The 19301-nt window shown below is 41.7% G+C and overlaps 1 protein-coding gene across 1 annotated transcript in view; it reads right to left on the minus strand.

Moving 5' to 3' along the window:
* The window catches only part of RSPO1 (R-spondin 1), a 381570-nt gene that overhangs the window by 208845 nt on the left and 153424 nt on the right, over window positions 1-19301 (minus strand). Inside the window, exon 2 of the mRNA XM_086958739.1 lies at window positions 3426-3788. Within this exon, the coding sequence (XP_086814865.1) occupies window positions 3426-3519 (94 nt within the window). The 5' untranslated portion in view covers window positions 3520-3788. The remainder of the gene's footprint in view (window positions 1-3425; window positions 3789-19301) is intronic.

Genomic DNA, 19301 nt, shown 5'->3' on the forward strand with positions numbered 1-19301 from the left:
AAGAGGGCTGTTTGATAGTGATTTATTTTCTCATACACATGCAATGACCTCTCAAGTATTCCACCATCAACAACTACTCCACGGATTGCTTCTCCTATTGAAACATCCCTACAAGAGCATCTAGTGCTCACTACGGTTGTTTGGCTTCTGTACAAAAACACTCAACCATACATATGACCCTTATGCAGTGCAACCACATCGCATTCCTTTGAAGCCACTACATTGCCTCACAAGAAAAGAGAGAGTATAATTGACAACCTTATGCTTAGTCCAAAAGTTATTGTATAGCTACATTGTTGTTTGACACTATATCGAGGCGATAACATCAAACTCCAATATTAATACATCCACCCACCACTGTATAGTCTTGGTAGGTATATAATTACCGTTCTCACCTCCACATCTCCGTACTTAGACTTACCATGTAATGTAGTGGTTAGGTCAAAGTAGTGGATGCAATATTTTTGTCATACAATATAACACATATGATTTAGTGTTGATATACTGGCCACACTCCTATGTAACTAGGCAAAATCTTCCAAATAGACTAACCATTAAGCGCTTGTGCTCATCTCATACTTATAGGCCAAACACCCAACAAGACCACAACATATTGGCAGGAGATCTCTTCTAACCCAAGGCTCTTCTCTATAAACCACCCTCTCAGTACACCAGAGACTAGAGGGAGGCCTACTATAATTTCAGAGCAGCCTTAAGCACCATCTCCATTGCTGTTCAATTACCTTGAAGTTAAAACCCTTTTCATTGTGATCACCTACCCCTTGTGTGCAATATCCTTCCTCCCCTTCTTCCATTCTAACACAGCAATTGCTAGATTCCAAACATGTGCAACACCAAAGGATTTCCAGTTATGTGGCACTAGGTAAAAGGTTTTAATGTTTTCTTCGCACCAAGGCAGATAGTATAAGCCTCTGAAATGGTCCCACCTTAATGCAATGTGCTCAAGTAGATGGACCATGATTACCTGGTCCTTGAAAATTTGCCTATCCCTTCCGCATTCTGACGCGGCCTTACATCAGCTTATGGCAGTCCTAATTCTACCAATGAAATAATTAACCCAGACTCAGGAAATCTGTCGCACAGGCTGATGTTCACGGCAGATGGACACTTACATCTTGATTCTCTATACTCCAAGTCAAATACAGAAGAAAAAGCTAAGATTGCCATGGGTCCATCTAGTTCTCTTAATGCTTGAAGGTCAATTGACAGTCACATTTGCATATTTAATTTCCCCTTTCTTGTTCATATTGAAAACAATCTTTTGAAATATGGAGGTATAAGGGGCACTTTCCCTCATTTGCTAACCCCCTTAACTCATTTATGGGTAAGTTGAGAAGCACAGTAAACGTTTGTGAGTACCCACAAAGTTATGAATTTTTGAAGGTTTGCACACTTACGTCCACTGGTAAGTCCACATATCTTTGTACTGGTGTCGATGGGCTCCCATCTAGAAGGCTGCTATCTTTGTCATGTTAGACTGCCAGTGCCGATCTTAAACCGGGTTAAGAAAGTTGCTATCCATAAAGTGATTAAAAAGCCCCCATTTTCAACACTGCACACTTAGTCCATAACTCCTGCTTGAAGCCTGCTCATTCATGCACATGATGAACACTATTATTGTCCAAACCTACATGTCCCTTTCAAACCTGTCAGGTAGTAAATTGCAAATGCATTGCTTTCAAACACTCACTTACATTTCTTGTTGCTCTTGGACACCCAGCCTCCCTAACCTCTCTCTTTTGGCCTGGATTGCATGTTACTAACCCATGGAATGATTCATTGCCAATCATACAGCCACATAACAACACCTCAAGGAATCACTGTAGCACTCAACCCTACTTCCAAGTGGTATGCTCCCCAAACAGCTACTTTCACCATGTGTGCATCGACCCCCTATCTGAGTCCAGAGCTAGTGCTTGACCCAAAACTGGTATACTGAACACAACAAATTCTCCTGTTGTTCCTTCGACATACACTCATTACAACCCCAAACACATAAATGACACTTAGAATCTATAGCTGGCCCACCTGCTCATATACTCCTTCCCTGAATTATTATGATTATTTCAATTTAAACAGTGCACGGCTACCTCCAACGGAAGTGTCCCCGCTCTAACAGCGGGTGCAGCGGGCAAGGACTCAAAGACTGTGGGAGCTCTAGGCTAGGCAAAAAAAACAGGTTTTCAAGGCCTTCTTAAACACGGATTTAGAATTAGCCTTCCGTGTATGTTCAGGCATTGAATTCCACAGAGAGGATGTTTTTACAGAGAAAGCTCGGCCACCGACCCTTGCTTTTGCAAAACGAGGAAGCACAAGTAAATCCTTGTGATTCGACCTTAGAGCCCTGGTCTGGCGGTATTTTCGGAGTCTCTGCATCAGATATTGTGGACCAATGTCTCTGGTTGCTCTATAAGCCAAGGTCAACGCCTTGAACTCTATCCTTCTCTTGACAGGTAGCCAGTGTAGGCTCCGCAGGTGGGGGGAAATGTGGTGGTGGAGCGGCACATTTCTAATAAGCCTAGCTGCCGCATGTTGAATAATTTGTAGTTTCCTAATCAGATAGTCTGGGAGACCCAAATACAGACTGTTCGCATAGTCAAGATGTGACTAATGCGTGAACGACCGTTTTCCTGCAGTCCATAGGCAAAACATTTAGGAATCTCTGCAAGGCTTTCAGTTTCCAAAAGCACGATGAGGAAACTTGACAAATCTGGGTCCTTCCTGAAAGATTGGAATCAAACTTGAACCCCAGGTTCCTAGCCGACACCACTGGAAGAGGGGAAGAATTTAACTCTTCTGGACACCAGAGTTCAGACTGTGAGGGAGAGGATTGATTAAAAAATTGTGCAACAAAGTGTGGTCTAGACTGTCCAGAGCCTTCTCGGCATTCAAACTCTGGATATCACATATTATTTACAGGCCATACTTGTGGCAAACGTGCTATACAAATTGCAATAAAATAACATGACCATAACATTGGAACGAAATCAATATTTTTTTTTACAGTATGGCATCAATAAAATTAGGAAGCACCACGTGAAGTATATATATATATATATATATATATATATATATATATATATATATATATATATATATATATATATATATATATATATATATATATATATATATATATATATATATATATATATATATATTTCGGAGGCATTCTGACAAGCATTTGATTTATGTTGACAAATTGTTCATGATGTGTCAAAACGCACATCTAACACTGATCCGTTCCTGTCTTTCCTTTCGTTTTTAAATCTGCAAATGTGTGCATATCTCTTTATCTGAACAAGCAGGTTGCTAGCCTCGCATTGCTTCGTCAAGATAAGACAAAAAGCAGCGCATGCGTATTGCTCCGTCAAGATAAGAGAAAAGATTTGGTTCATACGTACTTCTTTTTTGCCTCCTCCCCTTCACCAGCTTGCTGCTTCCTGCCACATCCATCAAGCTCAGGAAAACAACCACCACAAGCAGTCCAAACTGCATAGTAACTTCCCAGCGCTGCGGTCCCTGTGGGGCTGGCTGATTGGAAGTCCGTTTCACAGGGAAGGCGCCTGCTGACCTGGACTGGTTAGGGAAGCAAGTCCGTACATGTCTGGTGCGGGGTCAGGGACCATTGCGGCATATGGCGACCTAGGTGGCAGACAACATGTCCCATCTGACTTCCCCATAAGGAATGAAGGTGCGTAAAAAGTGGCCCATCAGGGGCAGGATCGGTCACATTGGAGACGAATTACTTTGATCTTCCTTTGGACCTGTGAGGGAAGTGAAACAAAATGAAAATTAGCAATTCATTCTGTGTTCGAATTGTCGCAACTTAAACAAGTATTGGCAGAACCAATAAGCATGGCTTGCATTTTGAGGCCCAAATAAAACACTGAAAAGCCTGCTTCAGTGAAAAAAACGAAACAAAAACAAGTCATTTCTGAATAGAACAAAGTCATCCATGAAATAAAGCATTTAATGCGTGATGATTCAGTGTGTTTTTGCAATGCAACTGTGCATAGTAATGCAAACAGTGCGAAGGAGGCGGGGGATATACCATACAGCAAAAAGCAAGTAGTGAGATAAAAAGGCTGTACTGTGAGGAGCAAAAGCACATTTTGTGTATATTTTAAAACGTTGATAACACCTGGTCGACAGCAGCCTGTCAAGCCAGACCTGAAAAAGACACCCACAGTCAGCCGCTGAATTTCGCTTATTAAACTACGTACTGTGAACATAAATTGTTTTTGTCACTTTTATTTTTGTAACACACATCAGACGTCACCTGACGCCAATGTACAGTGGATGTGTTATTGTATAATTAGCATAACAGCTGCTGTGTGCCTGCTCTGTTCTCCTGGACGAGCTTAATGTTGCTCCCAATATCCAGGAATGGGTCAGGATTGGGCCAACCTGGTAGTGGAGGCAGCTGTTATCTGCGAAGTTTCAATTCCTCTCACTGGCTGTATCTGCCACGTCCCGATACAAAAGTGCACAGTTTTTTGGGTGAGGTATGCAACAAGTTTATGATGTACCTATGATGTCGTCCATAACGGGCAATAGAAAATCACAGTTCTCCTTTACTAAGTCCAGCATCTCTTTCGATCACCAATAACAGGCATTCCAGAAGATTCCATTCTTTGACGATGTTTGCTTGAGATATGAGACCTAATGTGACGTTGTCTGTAGTAAAGGAAAGATTCTGCATCTTTCCTTTACTACATTGTCCCCTTCAGACTGGTAGTGGAATATAACATACTTTTTAACGTCACTTATGTAAAGAGAGCTGTTCTTTTAACTATTATTAAGCAGTTCAATTTAGATATTTAATGTTTTGATTACCAAACACTTTTCTCAGTAAATGATATGCAATAATATGGCTTCAGTGAACAAAGAATGCTGGGTGACTATGGACATACCCCTGTACTGCCTCAGGTCCCTGTTTCCCGGTAGCCAAGTGGAAATCCCCTTCCTGATAGTCTATGATGGGTAGCAAAGCTCTTGACTCCCCTAAACTGTATAAGTATCACTGCCCCTGCACAGGAAAACAGTGTCATGGAGAGAAGATGCCACTAGGACAGAGAGGTACTGACTCTGGGACCCACTAACATTAAAGAAAGATACACCAATATTGGGGCAGTCAGACACAAACACTGGGAGATGTTTACGCCGGGGCATAGAGATGCTGACGCTGGCTTTGGTGGACAACAAGACTGTGAGATACATCACTGAGACATGGAGGCACTGACACTGGGACAAGTAGACACCAGCACCGAGAGATACTGACTTTAAGATATGGAAATACTGAGAGGGGATTGGTCAGGTGCACATGGACATTAGGACTGAAAGATATTGACATGGGCTTTGCGGCAAAACGTTGATGCAAGTTCCACTGTACGGACAAACTTGCAATAATCTTACACACAACACAGTAAAACAATTATGTGGGTTTAAAGGCAAGGTTGCAAGCTTCCACCCACTTCAGGGCTTTTAAACAGGAACAGGGGTGGGAGCACACTGCTTGACCTCCCAGCAAGGTTCGCCCCTGGCATTATGGTAAATGCAGTCTCATGTTGCTTCATTTACCCTGAGTAAATACACAAAGACTTGGCACACAGCAATTGGTTCGTACCTACATGGGTGAAAAGGAAGGTTTCAATACCTGACCCACAAATGAGGCTCCTTCTGCTCGGCACCCCACAGTCTTCAGACTCCACTCTTCAATCCCAACTACTGTTAGTTTAGAGTCAATAAAATGGTTCATAACAAGACCATACTGTCAGGCAGTTACTGCAGGATAACCCACTAGCAGCGGGCATCACTCTTCTGAGACAGCCAGCTGTGACAAAGCATAGACAACAAGATTTCTCAAAGGCAAAGGTCTCGCTTTTGAGAGCTCTCGGCTTTGGTAATGATTTTTAGCCATGGTATACATCAGCACAGCCAAGGCCGGACTGGCTACTGGGCGTTTTGACATGCTGCCAAGCTGGGGGCCGATTTCACTGCGGTGGGGGCTGATTTCGTTGATGGGGACCTGTGTGTGCTTCTAAATAAAAAAAGCGAAACAAAGGGTTTTAACCTCTTCGAGGCTCATGACGAGCTCAAGTCATGAGCCATGGCGCTCCGGTGCTCATGACGAGCTCAGCTCGTCATGAGCCGTGGAACGCTCCCATGCAGGGATAATTCCCCCGCTGTGCTGAGCGTTCCACGGGAACGGGTGTGGCCGTGATGAGCTGAGCTAGTCATGAGCACAGCAGCGCCATGCCTCATAACGAGCTCAGCTCGTGATGAGCATGGGGGCGTTGTGCGCGCCCCCTCACCCGCAGCACAGCAGGGGATTAACCCCCACAGTGAAGGGGTTAAGCACACGCAGGTCCCCATCAACGAAACCAGTCCCCTGCTTGGCAGCACACTAAAACGCTCGGTAGCCAGCCCGGCCCTGAGCACAGCTGTTGTGCATCTTGGGCAAAACAACAATTTTAAACAGTGCTATGACGTGGCCAGCACGTATAAAAGAAAAGACAAACGGTAGAGTGAGTTGGAATGTGAGGAAACACAGAGAGAGGACAACAGGACAGAAGGCGGCAGGTGAGGTAGAGGACATGGGAAGGCAAACAGACAACAGAGATTATGCGGGAGGGACTGGGGTTGCAAACAGACAATGGAGATGGGAAAGGTGGTGCTGGGGCAGCAAGCTGACAATGGATGTTGGGGAAGCAAGCTGACAATGAAGGGAGGACAGAAGGGGGAGAAAGCTGAAAATGAGGGGTGGGAGGGAGGGGCTGGGGAAGCAAGCTGACAATGGCCGGAGGGTGGAGAAGCAAACTGCCAATAGCAGGTGGATAGGAGGGGAAGGGAAGGCAAACTTACAATGGAGGGTTGGAAGGCGAAGATGGGGAAGCACGCTGAAAATGGATGGAGGGCGGAGGGCCTGGGGCAGCACACTGACAAGGGAGAGATCCATCAAGATGACAACCGAGAGCTGGTGGGAAGAGCTGTGGTAGCAAGCTGACAGAGGATGGGCAGGAGGGGCTGGGGAAGCAAGCTGACAGAGGACAGTGGGTGGGAAGGGCTCAGGCAGCAATTTAGTAATCAAGGGTGAGAGGGAGGGGCTGGGGAAGCAAGCTGAAAATGGAGGGCAGGTGGGAAGGTCTGGGTCAGTAGGATGACAATGGAGGGTGGGTGGAGGGGGATGGACAAAACACTGACAATGGAGGGCAGGTGGGAGAGGCTGGGGTAGCAAGCTGACAATGGAGGGGATGGAAGTGAGTGGGGGGCATAGTGATAGCAGAAGAGATAAAGAAATTAAATACATTTTAAATGAAACTTTGTTCAAATTCTCCTTAAGTTTGTTATTTTATTATATTTTATTTTGTAATAACATATTACTAAACCATATACAAAAAACAAACATTAATAAAGCATTAACCAAGCCAAAAGGACTACAGCCAACGATGAAGTAATAGCTTTAACACTACCTGTTTATTACATGTGACTGCACAAAAGCATCTCATAAAATGGCAGTGATCTAGACCAAAGAAAATAAGATCCATGTCAATTATTCTAATGTAATAATAATGCCCTTGTTGTCTGCTTATGATCCATAAAGAGTTCTAATAATTATGTTTGTTGGATTAGATCTATCCTAGATACGGCTTCAGCTGGTTTGCCAACCTACTCAAATCACATTCTTACTAATGCTGCATACAGAAAGGAACTTTGGGTCATTCTCTTTCAGCCAGTGCTCCTTTTCAGTATCTGAATATGCATAATTAAGTGGTCACTGTGGTAAAAGGGCTTCATACTGCGCTTTCACTTTAATAGCGGTCATGGACCTTTCTTTAGACACAACACATCTAAAGAAAGGGGCGTGGACTCTATTAATGTGAAAGTGCAGCATTGGGTGCCTGTAAATAACAAGCATTTGCAATGCAATAGGTCTAACATTTTAACAACTTTGACCTATTGGTATTGTCAGTGAGAGAGCGCCATGTTACTCTTGAAAATTGTAGGGGTGCACCATAATCCTGAGTTGCCAGCATCCACATATTTAGAGGGTCTACTAATCTAATGTAGTTTAGACTTATAATGTTAGGCTGAGAATCAGCACAATATATATGGATGTGTTTATTAACCCAAGACTAATGTAGAGTTTAATTGAAATGCAGTGTTGCCTAATACAAGAATGAAATCTTCTGTGAAATGTTATATTACTAATTAAATACTTTAGAAATATATTTTTATCAGTGAGTGAATTAACGTAGGCTTTAGAACGAAAACTAGTATTCACATTGAAAGTAGAATTAACGTGTTGAAGTAGTAAACTGTAATGTCATGTCATGTTAGAAATACATTTGAAAGTGCAAGGGCCTGAGCTATGCTGAAGTCAGTAGAGGCCTAACGGTATTTTCTGTTGTTAGCTTTAGTCGAGAAGGAAAGATGTTCTCTCTTCGGGGAAGAAGCTGTCCTCAGCAAAATGTTGAATTGTAACTTCGAATCTTTACAGAGATGTTCCCATGTATTTCAGCTTGCATGTGCAAGGCCACAAGGCTCGTTCGGTAGAAGGATCCATTGTTTAGGAGTTAGGATAGTAGGCGCGAATGAAGAAAAGCTGCCAAAGAATTTGGGAGTGCAACAGTTAGCGAGGAAGGTGCCTGGGACCCAAGGAAACACCAACGGATGCTGGATGGAAAGGTGCCATACTGGAACAGTCTGAAGATCTTCACCTGCCAGAGGGGTGTACCTCTGGGCGTGTCAACTGTTTTTGGGATTTTGTATTAGGAACAGCTCCCGATGGTGGAGAGCAGATCTTAGACAGGGAATGGACAGAGCAGGATGTAGAAAGCTGTAGAGAGAGAGTCTTGGGGAACTTAGGGCAGAGTGGGGCGTAAGAAGGAGCATCTTAGAACGAGCTCGACAGTTAGACTATTTGCCTGAAGAAGGTGAATGTACTTCTTTGGAAGTCTTCACCGCTGACACCTTTACTCTTGTCTGATGGGAATGTTATGTAGGGATGTCACTTTAGAATAGTGTAGGGACAGACTAATCATTTTTCTTTTCCTTTTTGTAAATGCAGTCTAAACTTCAAGCTGGGAAAGTACTTGGTTGCCTAATGATACTCGAATTGACTTTGCTTTTTATTCTGAGTCGTCTGAGGATCTTGCGTAGAATTATGTTTATATTAGTGCCAGTTTATTTTCTGAACCTCTTGCTGAGATGATTGTATGTCCAACTATTTTTGGCTTTGTAATAAATCTTTGAAACTTTAGTTCGTAGTCAGTGGTCCTTTGAGTTTAATTTGGATTTGATGGTGAAGTTGTTCAAAGCTGTGGTAAAATCTTCCCTTTATTCTTCTGGAACAGGGAAAAATGTGCAGTCGACCTAGTTTGGGATTCTAGAGATGAGTAAGAAAATCGAGATGAAAATCCCAGCTTCCGCATAAGTGACAATGCCATTCATTATTGCAGGGTTTTTTAAACACATATAAAAGGCATTGTCATTTACAATGCCAATAGCTATAAATCTTGCAATTGTGGGATATATTGCATTGCAAATGCTTGTTTAAGAGTAGACAGTGGTCTGTGGGACCAATGCCTGCTCTTACAATAAAATATTATTTTTCCATTCTCAAAGGGGAAAGAGTACTATTGGAACCCCCACCCCATTTGTTAATGGGTTACCACCTCCTTCAAGGAGCGAGTAAAAGTTAATGCTTTTCAACCAGAATTCAGTTGCAAAATATGAATACATCTCATTCAGATTTGGCATTTGGAAGGGACGTCGGAAACATGCCCCTTCCAAATACCGACCCGTAAACACAAATTGCAATTTGGTGCTTTTAGTACATGTTAAACCATTTTTATGGTTGGAAATGACTTAGTTAGGCCAGAAATGCAAAAATCTAGAATTTCAATTTCCTATTTGCAATTCTTACTGTATTGCAATTAGGAAATCGCAATCCTTAATGTAAGAAAACATTCACATTTTAGATAGGGATTCCTAATGTATTGCAATCGACCTACCTCATGAATATTAATGAGGTAGGTTGAATTTTGCGACCCGTTAGGTATCGCAGCCATTCAAAGGGATGGTGGCCTGCTGAGGTCAGTGTCTGATGTCAGATGTCTGCGATTGCTTTTTTAATAAAGCAATGCTTTGTTGTTATTTTTTTAAATGCAGCCTGTTTCCCTAAAAGGATTACGGAATGCATTTAGGAAGCAAAAAATAAACTTTGAAGTTTCATTTTTTAAGAGAATGCAATGGGAAAGAGAATGTAATGGACCACCATCCATTGGACCACTGCCTGGCCTTTAACATATTTTTATTCTGCATTCTTAAAGGGAAGGGGTCTCTTGTGGACCCCTTCCCATCAGTGAATGATTACCACCTCCTTCAAGGTGTTCGTGAAAAATGAATGTTTTGTGACCATATTGATACATAGTACTGCAATTCAGTTTTTGGAAGGACACCCTACACACGCCCCTTACAAATACTGAATCGCTTATACAAATAGTGATTCAGTGGCGTGTGACTGAATTGCAATTCGTGCTTTTGTACTTTTATAAAAACATATTTGCGGTCGCAAAAGAAGGATTATAAGAATCAGCGCATTTCCAACAACTAACATGCTATATACTTATAGCCCCTGGTTCCTAATATATTGCTTCAATCAGCAAAGCAGGGCCTCATAATTAGTTCGGTAAAGCAAGAAGGGAAGGCCGCTCCTTTGCCTTCTTAGTGGGCAAACTCTGGAATTATCTCCTGCTAGCTTTTAGGAAATCTACCTCTGAAGTTTTTGGGGGAAAAAGGCTTGAACAACTAAGTAACCAATTCACAGAACTAATCTGAGACAACATCCTATCTTACTACTTTTGGTATTCACAGATGGCATTTATTAGTAGTAAAGTTAGGATTTTGTCTTAAATTAGGATTTTGTCTTAAGACCAAAACTTAAGACAAACTTAAGTTTAACTTAAGTTAGGATTTTGTCTTAAATTAAACTTAACTTAACTTTACTACTACTAACTTTCTTCTGTGAGTACCAAAAGCAGTACATTTAGGATTTTGTCTCAGATTAGTTCTGTGAATCGGCCCCTCACTTTTTAACTAGTGCCTGATAAGGATTTGTTTGCCACTTAGGTGCAGTGCCAGGATGCATCTTTTGGAAGCAGCTGTTGTGCTTTATAAATGTCAATCAATCAATGCCAAGCATTAATCTCTACTTCCTTTTTTTACACGCATGCAGCTTTTATGCCAGTTTCTGTTCTTGGCATAATCTAGGTAATTGATACAAAACCTCCACATTAAACGTTCCCAACAGTCAATCTACTATTTTTGTTAACTTGTGTTCACTTGGTGACAAATACAAAAATTAGGTTCGGTTTTGGATAGACTTTTTATGCAGTTTTTATTTCAATTAGCTTTGTAATGAAATCATTAACGTTAATATTACAATATATATATATATGTAGTATGATTAAAAAACAGTAGTGATTCCAGTGCGAAATTTAGAAAATCATACTTATAAGTACAAAAATTTACTAATACAATAATTATAAACACTCTACAATAAGTTAAGAATTTTCTGCAAAGAAAAATAATGCTTATAATAAATTAATATCGTAACACTTTTTAATTGATTTTCAAATACTACTAATCACTTCAATGTAGTAATAGACATGAAATAAAAATAGTTTAAACCAAATAATTACATATTTATAAAATAACCATGTATTAACATGTCAATAATGATCATATTTCCAAAGTATTAAAAAGTTGGATATGAAATAGAAATAAAAATGAATGAACAGCACAGTAATAACACTACTAAAATAGAATAATGTACTAGAACATCAAATAACAGCAGTAGCATGCCTGTGTTTCTGTATCAAAATTATCGTTTTTTAAAGCTAATAGTTCAAGAGTAATAGTAGTAACAAGACACAAATGCTCAAATACTAATACTAATAATAACAAGACACAAATGCTCAAATACTAATAGAAAATGTTTACAAAAACAAATTGTCATTGATTATTAAATCCTCTCTACCTCTAACAGGCTATTTATTTCTATGCATTCGCATACTAGAGCACCAAACACACAAATGGTGATGGGAGGAATGCTTTCAATTATTTGGGGCACATTCTTTTGCCTACCATGTCACCTCAGATTAGACCCAGCCATAGGCAAATCAATCTTGGTCCTGCTCCAATAGGAACAGTTCAGCCTGAACTGCAAGCCAGGTCCTCTCTGAACTGAAACACAAGCAACCCTAGACAGGTTTTCAGCCTGCCCAGACTTGGAACTAAGCTACACTCTACTGACTCGCCCCAATTAGGCTGAAAGTAGACCATCATCTTTTGTGCATTTGATCCAGTTCTAGAGCAGACAGAACTATTAGCTTGCTCAAACATTTGTCATACATGTATTAAATAGATTTATTGAAATTGGTGTCAACGTTTGTCTGTATCTGACCTCTTAGTTTGTGATAACATGCTTTCATTGTCGTTCACTGTTTCCAGTTGTAGCCATAGCCCAAAACACGATATTGTAAGGTATTGGGGTCCATTGGTTTTCGCCAATACTTGCTCTATACATAGAGCCAAGGTTTTCCATGTTTGCTGAATAGCATGGTGATGCTATGACAATTACTTCTTCACTCATCATTATGCATGGTATAGGCATTTAAAACTATTGCACTCTCACTATAAGACAACAGAATGCTAAAAAGGAACATCACAAAATCCTTTCTTTAGAAAAATGAAGATAAAAACATTGGAATGAAACCATTTTCTTTAGGCAACACGTTAACTTAGTCAATTGGATGCAGATTACATACCAGTAAATATAAATCTGTGCTCCTAAATTAAACAGCAAATCCCTAATGATACATTATTCCCTATTAATAATGTTAAAGAGAAAACATACAATAACAATTGAACTACATACCTGATGTGTTTAGGGAGCTCCTTCTAAAAATCGAACTTTACATATGAAATTTCATAAAGACTTACAAAGGCAAGTATTTCTTCACAAGGTTGCCAACTCAAACAAAGTCTTGTTGATAAAAGTTGGCTGGACCAGGTTACTGGAGTAATTTTGACGCAGTTTAGATAAAGCTGCATGCGTTTGCGCACACAAGAGTTTGGTCAGATATGGTTTACGGAAACTTGGACATTAACAATAGTTAGTCATTAAGGATTTTGAGGTTTGTGAATGATGAATTTGCATCCCTTTACCAAGGAGGTCTTTCACATCAGATGTTAAGGCTAAATATGTGAATTCACAAAGGTTTTTGGTAGATGAAGCTTTATGGGTGTCGTTTTTATTTTGCCTTTCATTGCAAACCCCTAACTTTCTACTTTCAGACCCTTATGCTTTCCACCTCTGATACTTTAGATGATATTGCTTCTTAGGCCTCCTTAAAGGCGGTATGCAGTTCCATTATTGCCTGACATTGCGAGCTCCCTTCACCAAGTAGCAAGCCTTTAAAACGGGAAGGTCTAATGGTTCAAAGCATGTCCCACAAAGCTTTGCTATCCCAGCTCCATCATGATTATTTGAATGGGGCTAGTCTTACATAAAACATTAGGTAGACTAGGAATCTTACATTTTCAAATCCCGGTCTCATAAAGAGTCACTAAAAATGTGATATCATTGCTACTCTATTTTAAGACAGAATTGGTAAGCTGGGGTTATGCCAATAACGGTTTGCAGTTCCATCGCTTGGTAAGTGGGTATTTGTGTTCTGTTTGACAAAGCGTAAATTCTGAATTCCAGTTTTGAGAACATAAGCACAAAATATTTGAAGAAGCGGACCTGTTCAAAGCTTAACCATTTCAAATAACAACTAAATGCGTCCTCCTTTTTCGATCTATCTTCTTCAGATTAATCATCAGGCTATTCCAGTCAATCTACTCCTCTTAAACTGACTTTAGGAGCTAAAAAGCACTGGGAATGTAAGGCATTTGAGGGATGCGTGTGGGTCATTGGCTAACATATGCAGAAACTTTTGGTGGAGATCCAAAGATCTGCATGAATCCCAAACATGTTCATTTGAAAAAAAAATGTTTAAGAATGATTTGTTTGATACAAATAGTAGTAAGCTCTGTTTTCCGTTGAGCCCATGTGTGTGTATGTAATGCAATAAGAAGTAACAGAAGATCTTTGTCAATGCAATAGGCATCCAATTTCCCCCTAAAACATTCCTGCCAAAGCATGAAGGAAAGAAGAGGTGCCAGACTATTGTCTATGTTTTCTGTATTTAGTCTCAAGAAAGGAGAGCATATATGTTTAACATGTGTTTAACTTGTCATTGAACCATCTTGCAAAAAAAAGCCTGACAGTTGCACTAAGTTTCAGACCAATATCTCAGGTGTTGTTTACCATGTAGAAATCAATATATATGACAATAAGTTTCACAATAACTGTTTTCCAAATTGGAACCATAATCCCCCAACTCGATAATTAGATGATATTACAATTCTATGTCAGCTTTAGAGTAGAGTGTATTTAATTCTGTTGTCCACTAGCTTCTGTCCTCCTGGAAAAATGCCAAATGTGCCTAACCAGCCCCGCCCCCAACCCCCACCCCCGGACCATTAGTTTGACTCAATTTTTTAAGCCCTTGCGTTGGCTTTAGTTTCTGGTGACTGATTTTTCCCTAAGGAAGTTTTTAAATACTCTCAATATGTTCCCTCTCTTTGTCCTCCAGCATCATGCATTTCAAAATGTAAGTAGTTGTATTAATCTATTTTAAATAGTTTACGAAAGGTGTATAGTTTTCTGCAGCAATATCTTTATAAAATTCATCAGTCATATTTTGCCTTATATCGTAACCGTTTTCCGTAATGCGGTTTACTTTTTTGTACCCCTCAAAAGAGTATAGGCAATCTCCACTGCGTACCAAGTGTTTCATGTAGTATTATAGGAACACCTACTTGATTCATTATTAAATTAACAAGTTGTTCCACTTTGACGCACTGTATAGAACAGATCACCATGATCATTCTGCCGTCCTACTATGGTGCCAAAACCCATCAGGTGTGCAAAGCAGCTACAGGTGGCCTCTTGAAAGGTTCAGCGTCCAGGCTAGCCCACCACTTCTGAAAGAGTTCGAAAATTAAAAGCTTCCCATATTTGTTGACATATGCCATCTGGAAATATTTAACAAAAGACATGGCCTTTATGGAAACACATCAGTTTCAGTTCTGAAAAGTCTTGCACACTCTTGTAAACCATCTGACAGCCGAGATCTCATAAAACATTAATCAATAGTTGACCAATAACCAAATTTACAGTGAAACCAACTTGCTGTGGAGTACCTCTCAAAACTTCAAATCCTCCTTACCATTGAGTTGAATGTCATGACATCTAGAACACAGCAAACACAAGGAGATGATGGACGGAGCGCTGAAACTTTTCAGACACTCACCCCTAGTCACAGATCTGGGTTGAATCCATCGGACATCTAGAACACTGCATTCTCTCCTACTGACTTGGTGGTCCATTCTTACTTGTGCAATAATGAAGCAATGTTGAAACTGTATAAATGCTGATTTGGCCGAGGTTTTGGGGACTGCGCTATAAGTCTGATAGTGAGCCAGGCTGGTGTCATAGAGAGTCAGTGGTGCATAGAGGATACAAACAGATGATGTGCTTACCCAATATTGCCTTTAGTGGCCTGAAGTAGTAATGGTGAGCAGGAAATGGGTGGAGCAATAGAGAACAAACTACCTGATGAACGCAGCAGATGTGCTGCTATTGCTACAGGAAGACAGAAAGGGGGGATGTGGCCAGGCAGTCTGGCCATGAGGCTGAACGTATTCCATAACTGCATTAGTTCTGACAATTATGCCTGGTCCACATGTTTCCCAGAAGGGAGCATGTGTCTACAAATATCATTCAAAATGTCATAATTTACTTCGTATACTTATGAGTGAGGAGGATTTGGAGGAGGGCGGTGAGTCACGACAAGGAAAGGACTCCTAAATATCACTGGCAGCAAAATACTGAATGAGGGAGCTGATCAGTAGTGGGATACAAATGACAATAGTAAGCCCCCATTCATTACTGAAGAGTACTCGCTATTTATGATGATTAGTAAAAGGAAAATATTGCAATATGCACAATATAAAAAAACTATTTGCATTTATAATTTGTATGACCTTATGGTGAACCCCTAAACAAATGGTTGGAGTTTGAAACCTGGTTTGGTCATTGTGAGAAAATGTCACATTTTTGTGTTCACCCCCATTTTTTGCTAAATTATATCAATGGTTTTGAAACTCTGCAAACAGGGGCACTGCAGTCCAGTGCCCAATGTATGTGTTCTGACCGACAACACATGTAGAAATTGATTAATCCTTGATTGGCATATTGAACTTTTCTGTAAGACCATAGCTTATGATACGTTTATGATGCAGAAAACTTAAATGCCACCTGTGTTCTGCATCCATTATTGTGCCATTCCTTAGTGGGACAAAGGAAAACATGGCTTCAGGCCTAATATTGTAGCATGACTGGTGCAGTGTAAAGCTAGGAGTGTGGCCTGTTAAAATAACACTTTGAACAGGGAAAAACCTCTTAATCAGGTTTTTCAGACAGAATATTGTGGTAACAATATTGTTGACAAAAATATTATGTCAAAAATATTGTATAGCACAATATCGTGTTCCTATACAAATAATGGAAATTACAAACAATTGTGTTAAAATATTATGGAAAGCAGTCTCATTCAAAAGAGGTAAAATATTGTTTTTTAAACTCATACAGTATTTAGTTATGGAGAAGTGTGGCTCAGTGGTTAGAGGCGGCAGACCCGGAAGCTGAGAGCGGCCGTGGACCAGGGTTCGATTCCCGACGCGGCAGGGTCTCGGGCTCAAAAATTCCACGGACTCGATAATTCTCGCGCCGGTGCCTACTCAACTCACGGGGTCACACTCTGCAACTCTGGGCAATAGCTTGCTTAATCTCCACTACGGCCCCTCGCGGCGGGATGCCTGGCTTTCACCTTGTGGATACCCTGCCGGGGTATCTCACAGGGGAATACCAGGACGGGTTCCCTAAGCAAGCGCCCTGAGACCTTCGGGTGATTTGTGCGCTATATAAATCAAATACATTACATTACATTTACATTTAAATTAATAAATATGTAAACTATCAAACATATAAAATCAATATAAAGTAAAACACTGTTTTATTATTGTTAGAATTGGGGGTCTCTGGTTGGCACAGGTAGGTACTTGTGAAAAGCAGGGACTCTCTCCTCTAGTGCAGGGCAAGGGAACTACTCTTCCAAAATAACCCCTGCTCACCCTCTAGGCGGCGTGGCGCGAGCAGTCAAGGCTTATTTTAGAGGCGATGTAAGTTAAGCAGTTGTGACCACATACAGTACCCCAGTGACAACACTACAAATGGACACCACACAGGTTTTATATCAAAAATAAGTTATACTTTATATAGAGTTACCACAAGACCAATAAACGACAAAAAGAATCCACAGTACTATCAAATTTCAAGAGTTCAGGTTTAAAAAGCTTAGTTCAAGTTTCTGTGCGAGTCGGTAGCCTTGTCCGGCTACAGCGTTGCTGAAAAGAACACAGAGTCTAACAAATCCAGCAGACCGCGGCGGTCCGGATCCAGTTAAATGTCGACAGACTCAATCTCAGTCCCTTTTCCTTGAGGCGGCCGGCATGGATGTGCGAGCCGGTTCCGGGGTTCGTCGAGGTGTAGAAAAACAAACGCGTTGCAGGTCACGGTGTCCTTCCAGTCGCGGTGCAGACTTCGGCTCGTTGACGGAGTCGGTGAGCCCAGAGCTTGCGTTGTTCGAGGCAGACGTTGCTCGTTGCGGTGCTTCCAGCTTTACGGTGCGGCGACAGAGCCGGAGTTTGGGAGCTGGCGTTGATCAGTCCGGACAGCGGTGCAAGTCGGGCGGTGCGTCGCAAAGCGTGTGAGGCGGGGCCCAACTCCGGTGCGGACATAGGACTCGAAATTAGCAGCAGTGACTGCTTCGGTCAGACCAGTTCGATTCGGTGTAGCGAGGCGCAGCCACGGCCCTTGGAGGGAGTTGCGGTGGGGCAGGGAGGCGGGGCTGGGGAGGGGCAGGGTGGGGGGTGATAAAAACCGGCATATGGTCTTTTGGAGGTAAGTAAACAATTTAATTAACAAAACGAATGTCGTAGCGTGCACTGCATCGCAAAATGCGATAGGGTGCACGCTACGAAATTCGTTTTGTTAATTAAATTGTTTACTTACCTCCAAAAGTCCATATGCCGGTTTTTATCACCCCCCATCCTGCCCCTCCCCCGCCCCGCCTCCCTGCCCCACCGCATCTCCCTCCATGGGCCGTGGCTGTCAGAAAGTCCCAGCAACTTCTGTGTTTGAGATAAATAAACCCCCCAAATTCAAGTATAGCGCTACAAACCAAATACTAAGGTGTTCCATGATGGAAGATACTCTACAGGAAAAGGTTTGGCTGGGTGTTCTCAGCAAACTTCATGTACTCTCATTCGAACGTGGTCAAAAGTCAAAGTCAAAGTAAGTTTGTTGTTTTGTTAATTAAAATCATGACAATATTACAAAAGAAAAGAAGATATAAAATAATCGATGAAGTCTGCCAATTTTTAAACATTACAACAGTTTGTTGCAGCCGCGGCCCGTGGTGGGAGTAATGGTGGGGCAGGGAGGCGGGGGGTGGAGGGGCAGGGTGGGGGGTGATAAAAACTGGCATATGGACTTTTGGAGGTAAGTAAACAATTTAATTAACAAAACTAATTTGGTAGTGTGCACCCTATCGCATTTTGCGACGCAGTGCACGCTACGAAATTCGTTTTGTTAATTAAATTGTTTACTTACCTCCAAAAGTCCATATGCCTGTTTTTATCACCTCCCACCTTGCCCCTCCCCCGCCCCGCCTCCCTGCCCAACCGCAACTCCCTCCACGGGCCGTGCCTGGCGAGGCGTTGCATGTTGCGGGCCCTTCCAGTCGTGGTGCAGGCTATGGCTCGTTGACGGCGTTGAGAAGGAGTTGGTGAGCGCAGAGCTTGCGTTGTTCGAGGCGGACGTAGCTCAATGCAGTGCCTACAGGACACCAGGCCTGTCGTGAGAGTCGGTCACAGCTCCCTGCCTCTGTAGCCACTGAACCAGCAGCAATTCACAAAGGCTGGTGAAGTCCACTGGTCCTGGGATTTCGGTCAGTGGGCAAGCTCCCTTCCAAGCCCTTGGAGATCTTTGCACACGTTGAAAAGAAAAGTCCACAAAGTCTGTCTCCTCCCTTTGGCAG

This window comes from Lissotriton vulgaris, chromosome 2_1, assembly GCF_964263255.1.
Source record: "Lissotriton vulgaris chromosome 2_1, aLisVul1.2, whole genome shotgun sequence".
Lineage (NCBI taxonomy): Eukaryota > Metazoa > Chordata > Amphibia > Caudata > Salamandridae > Lissotriton > Lissotriton vulgaris.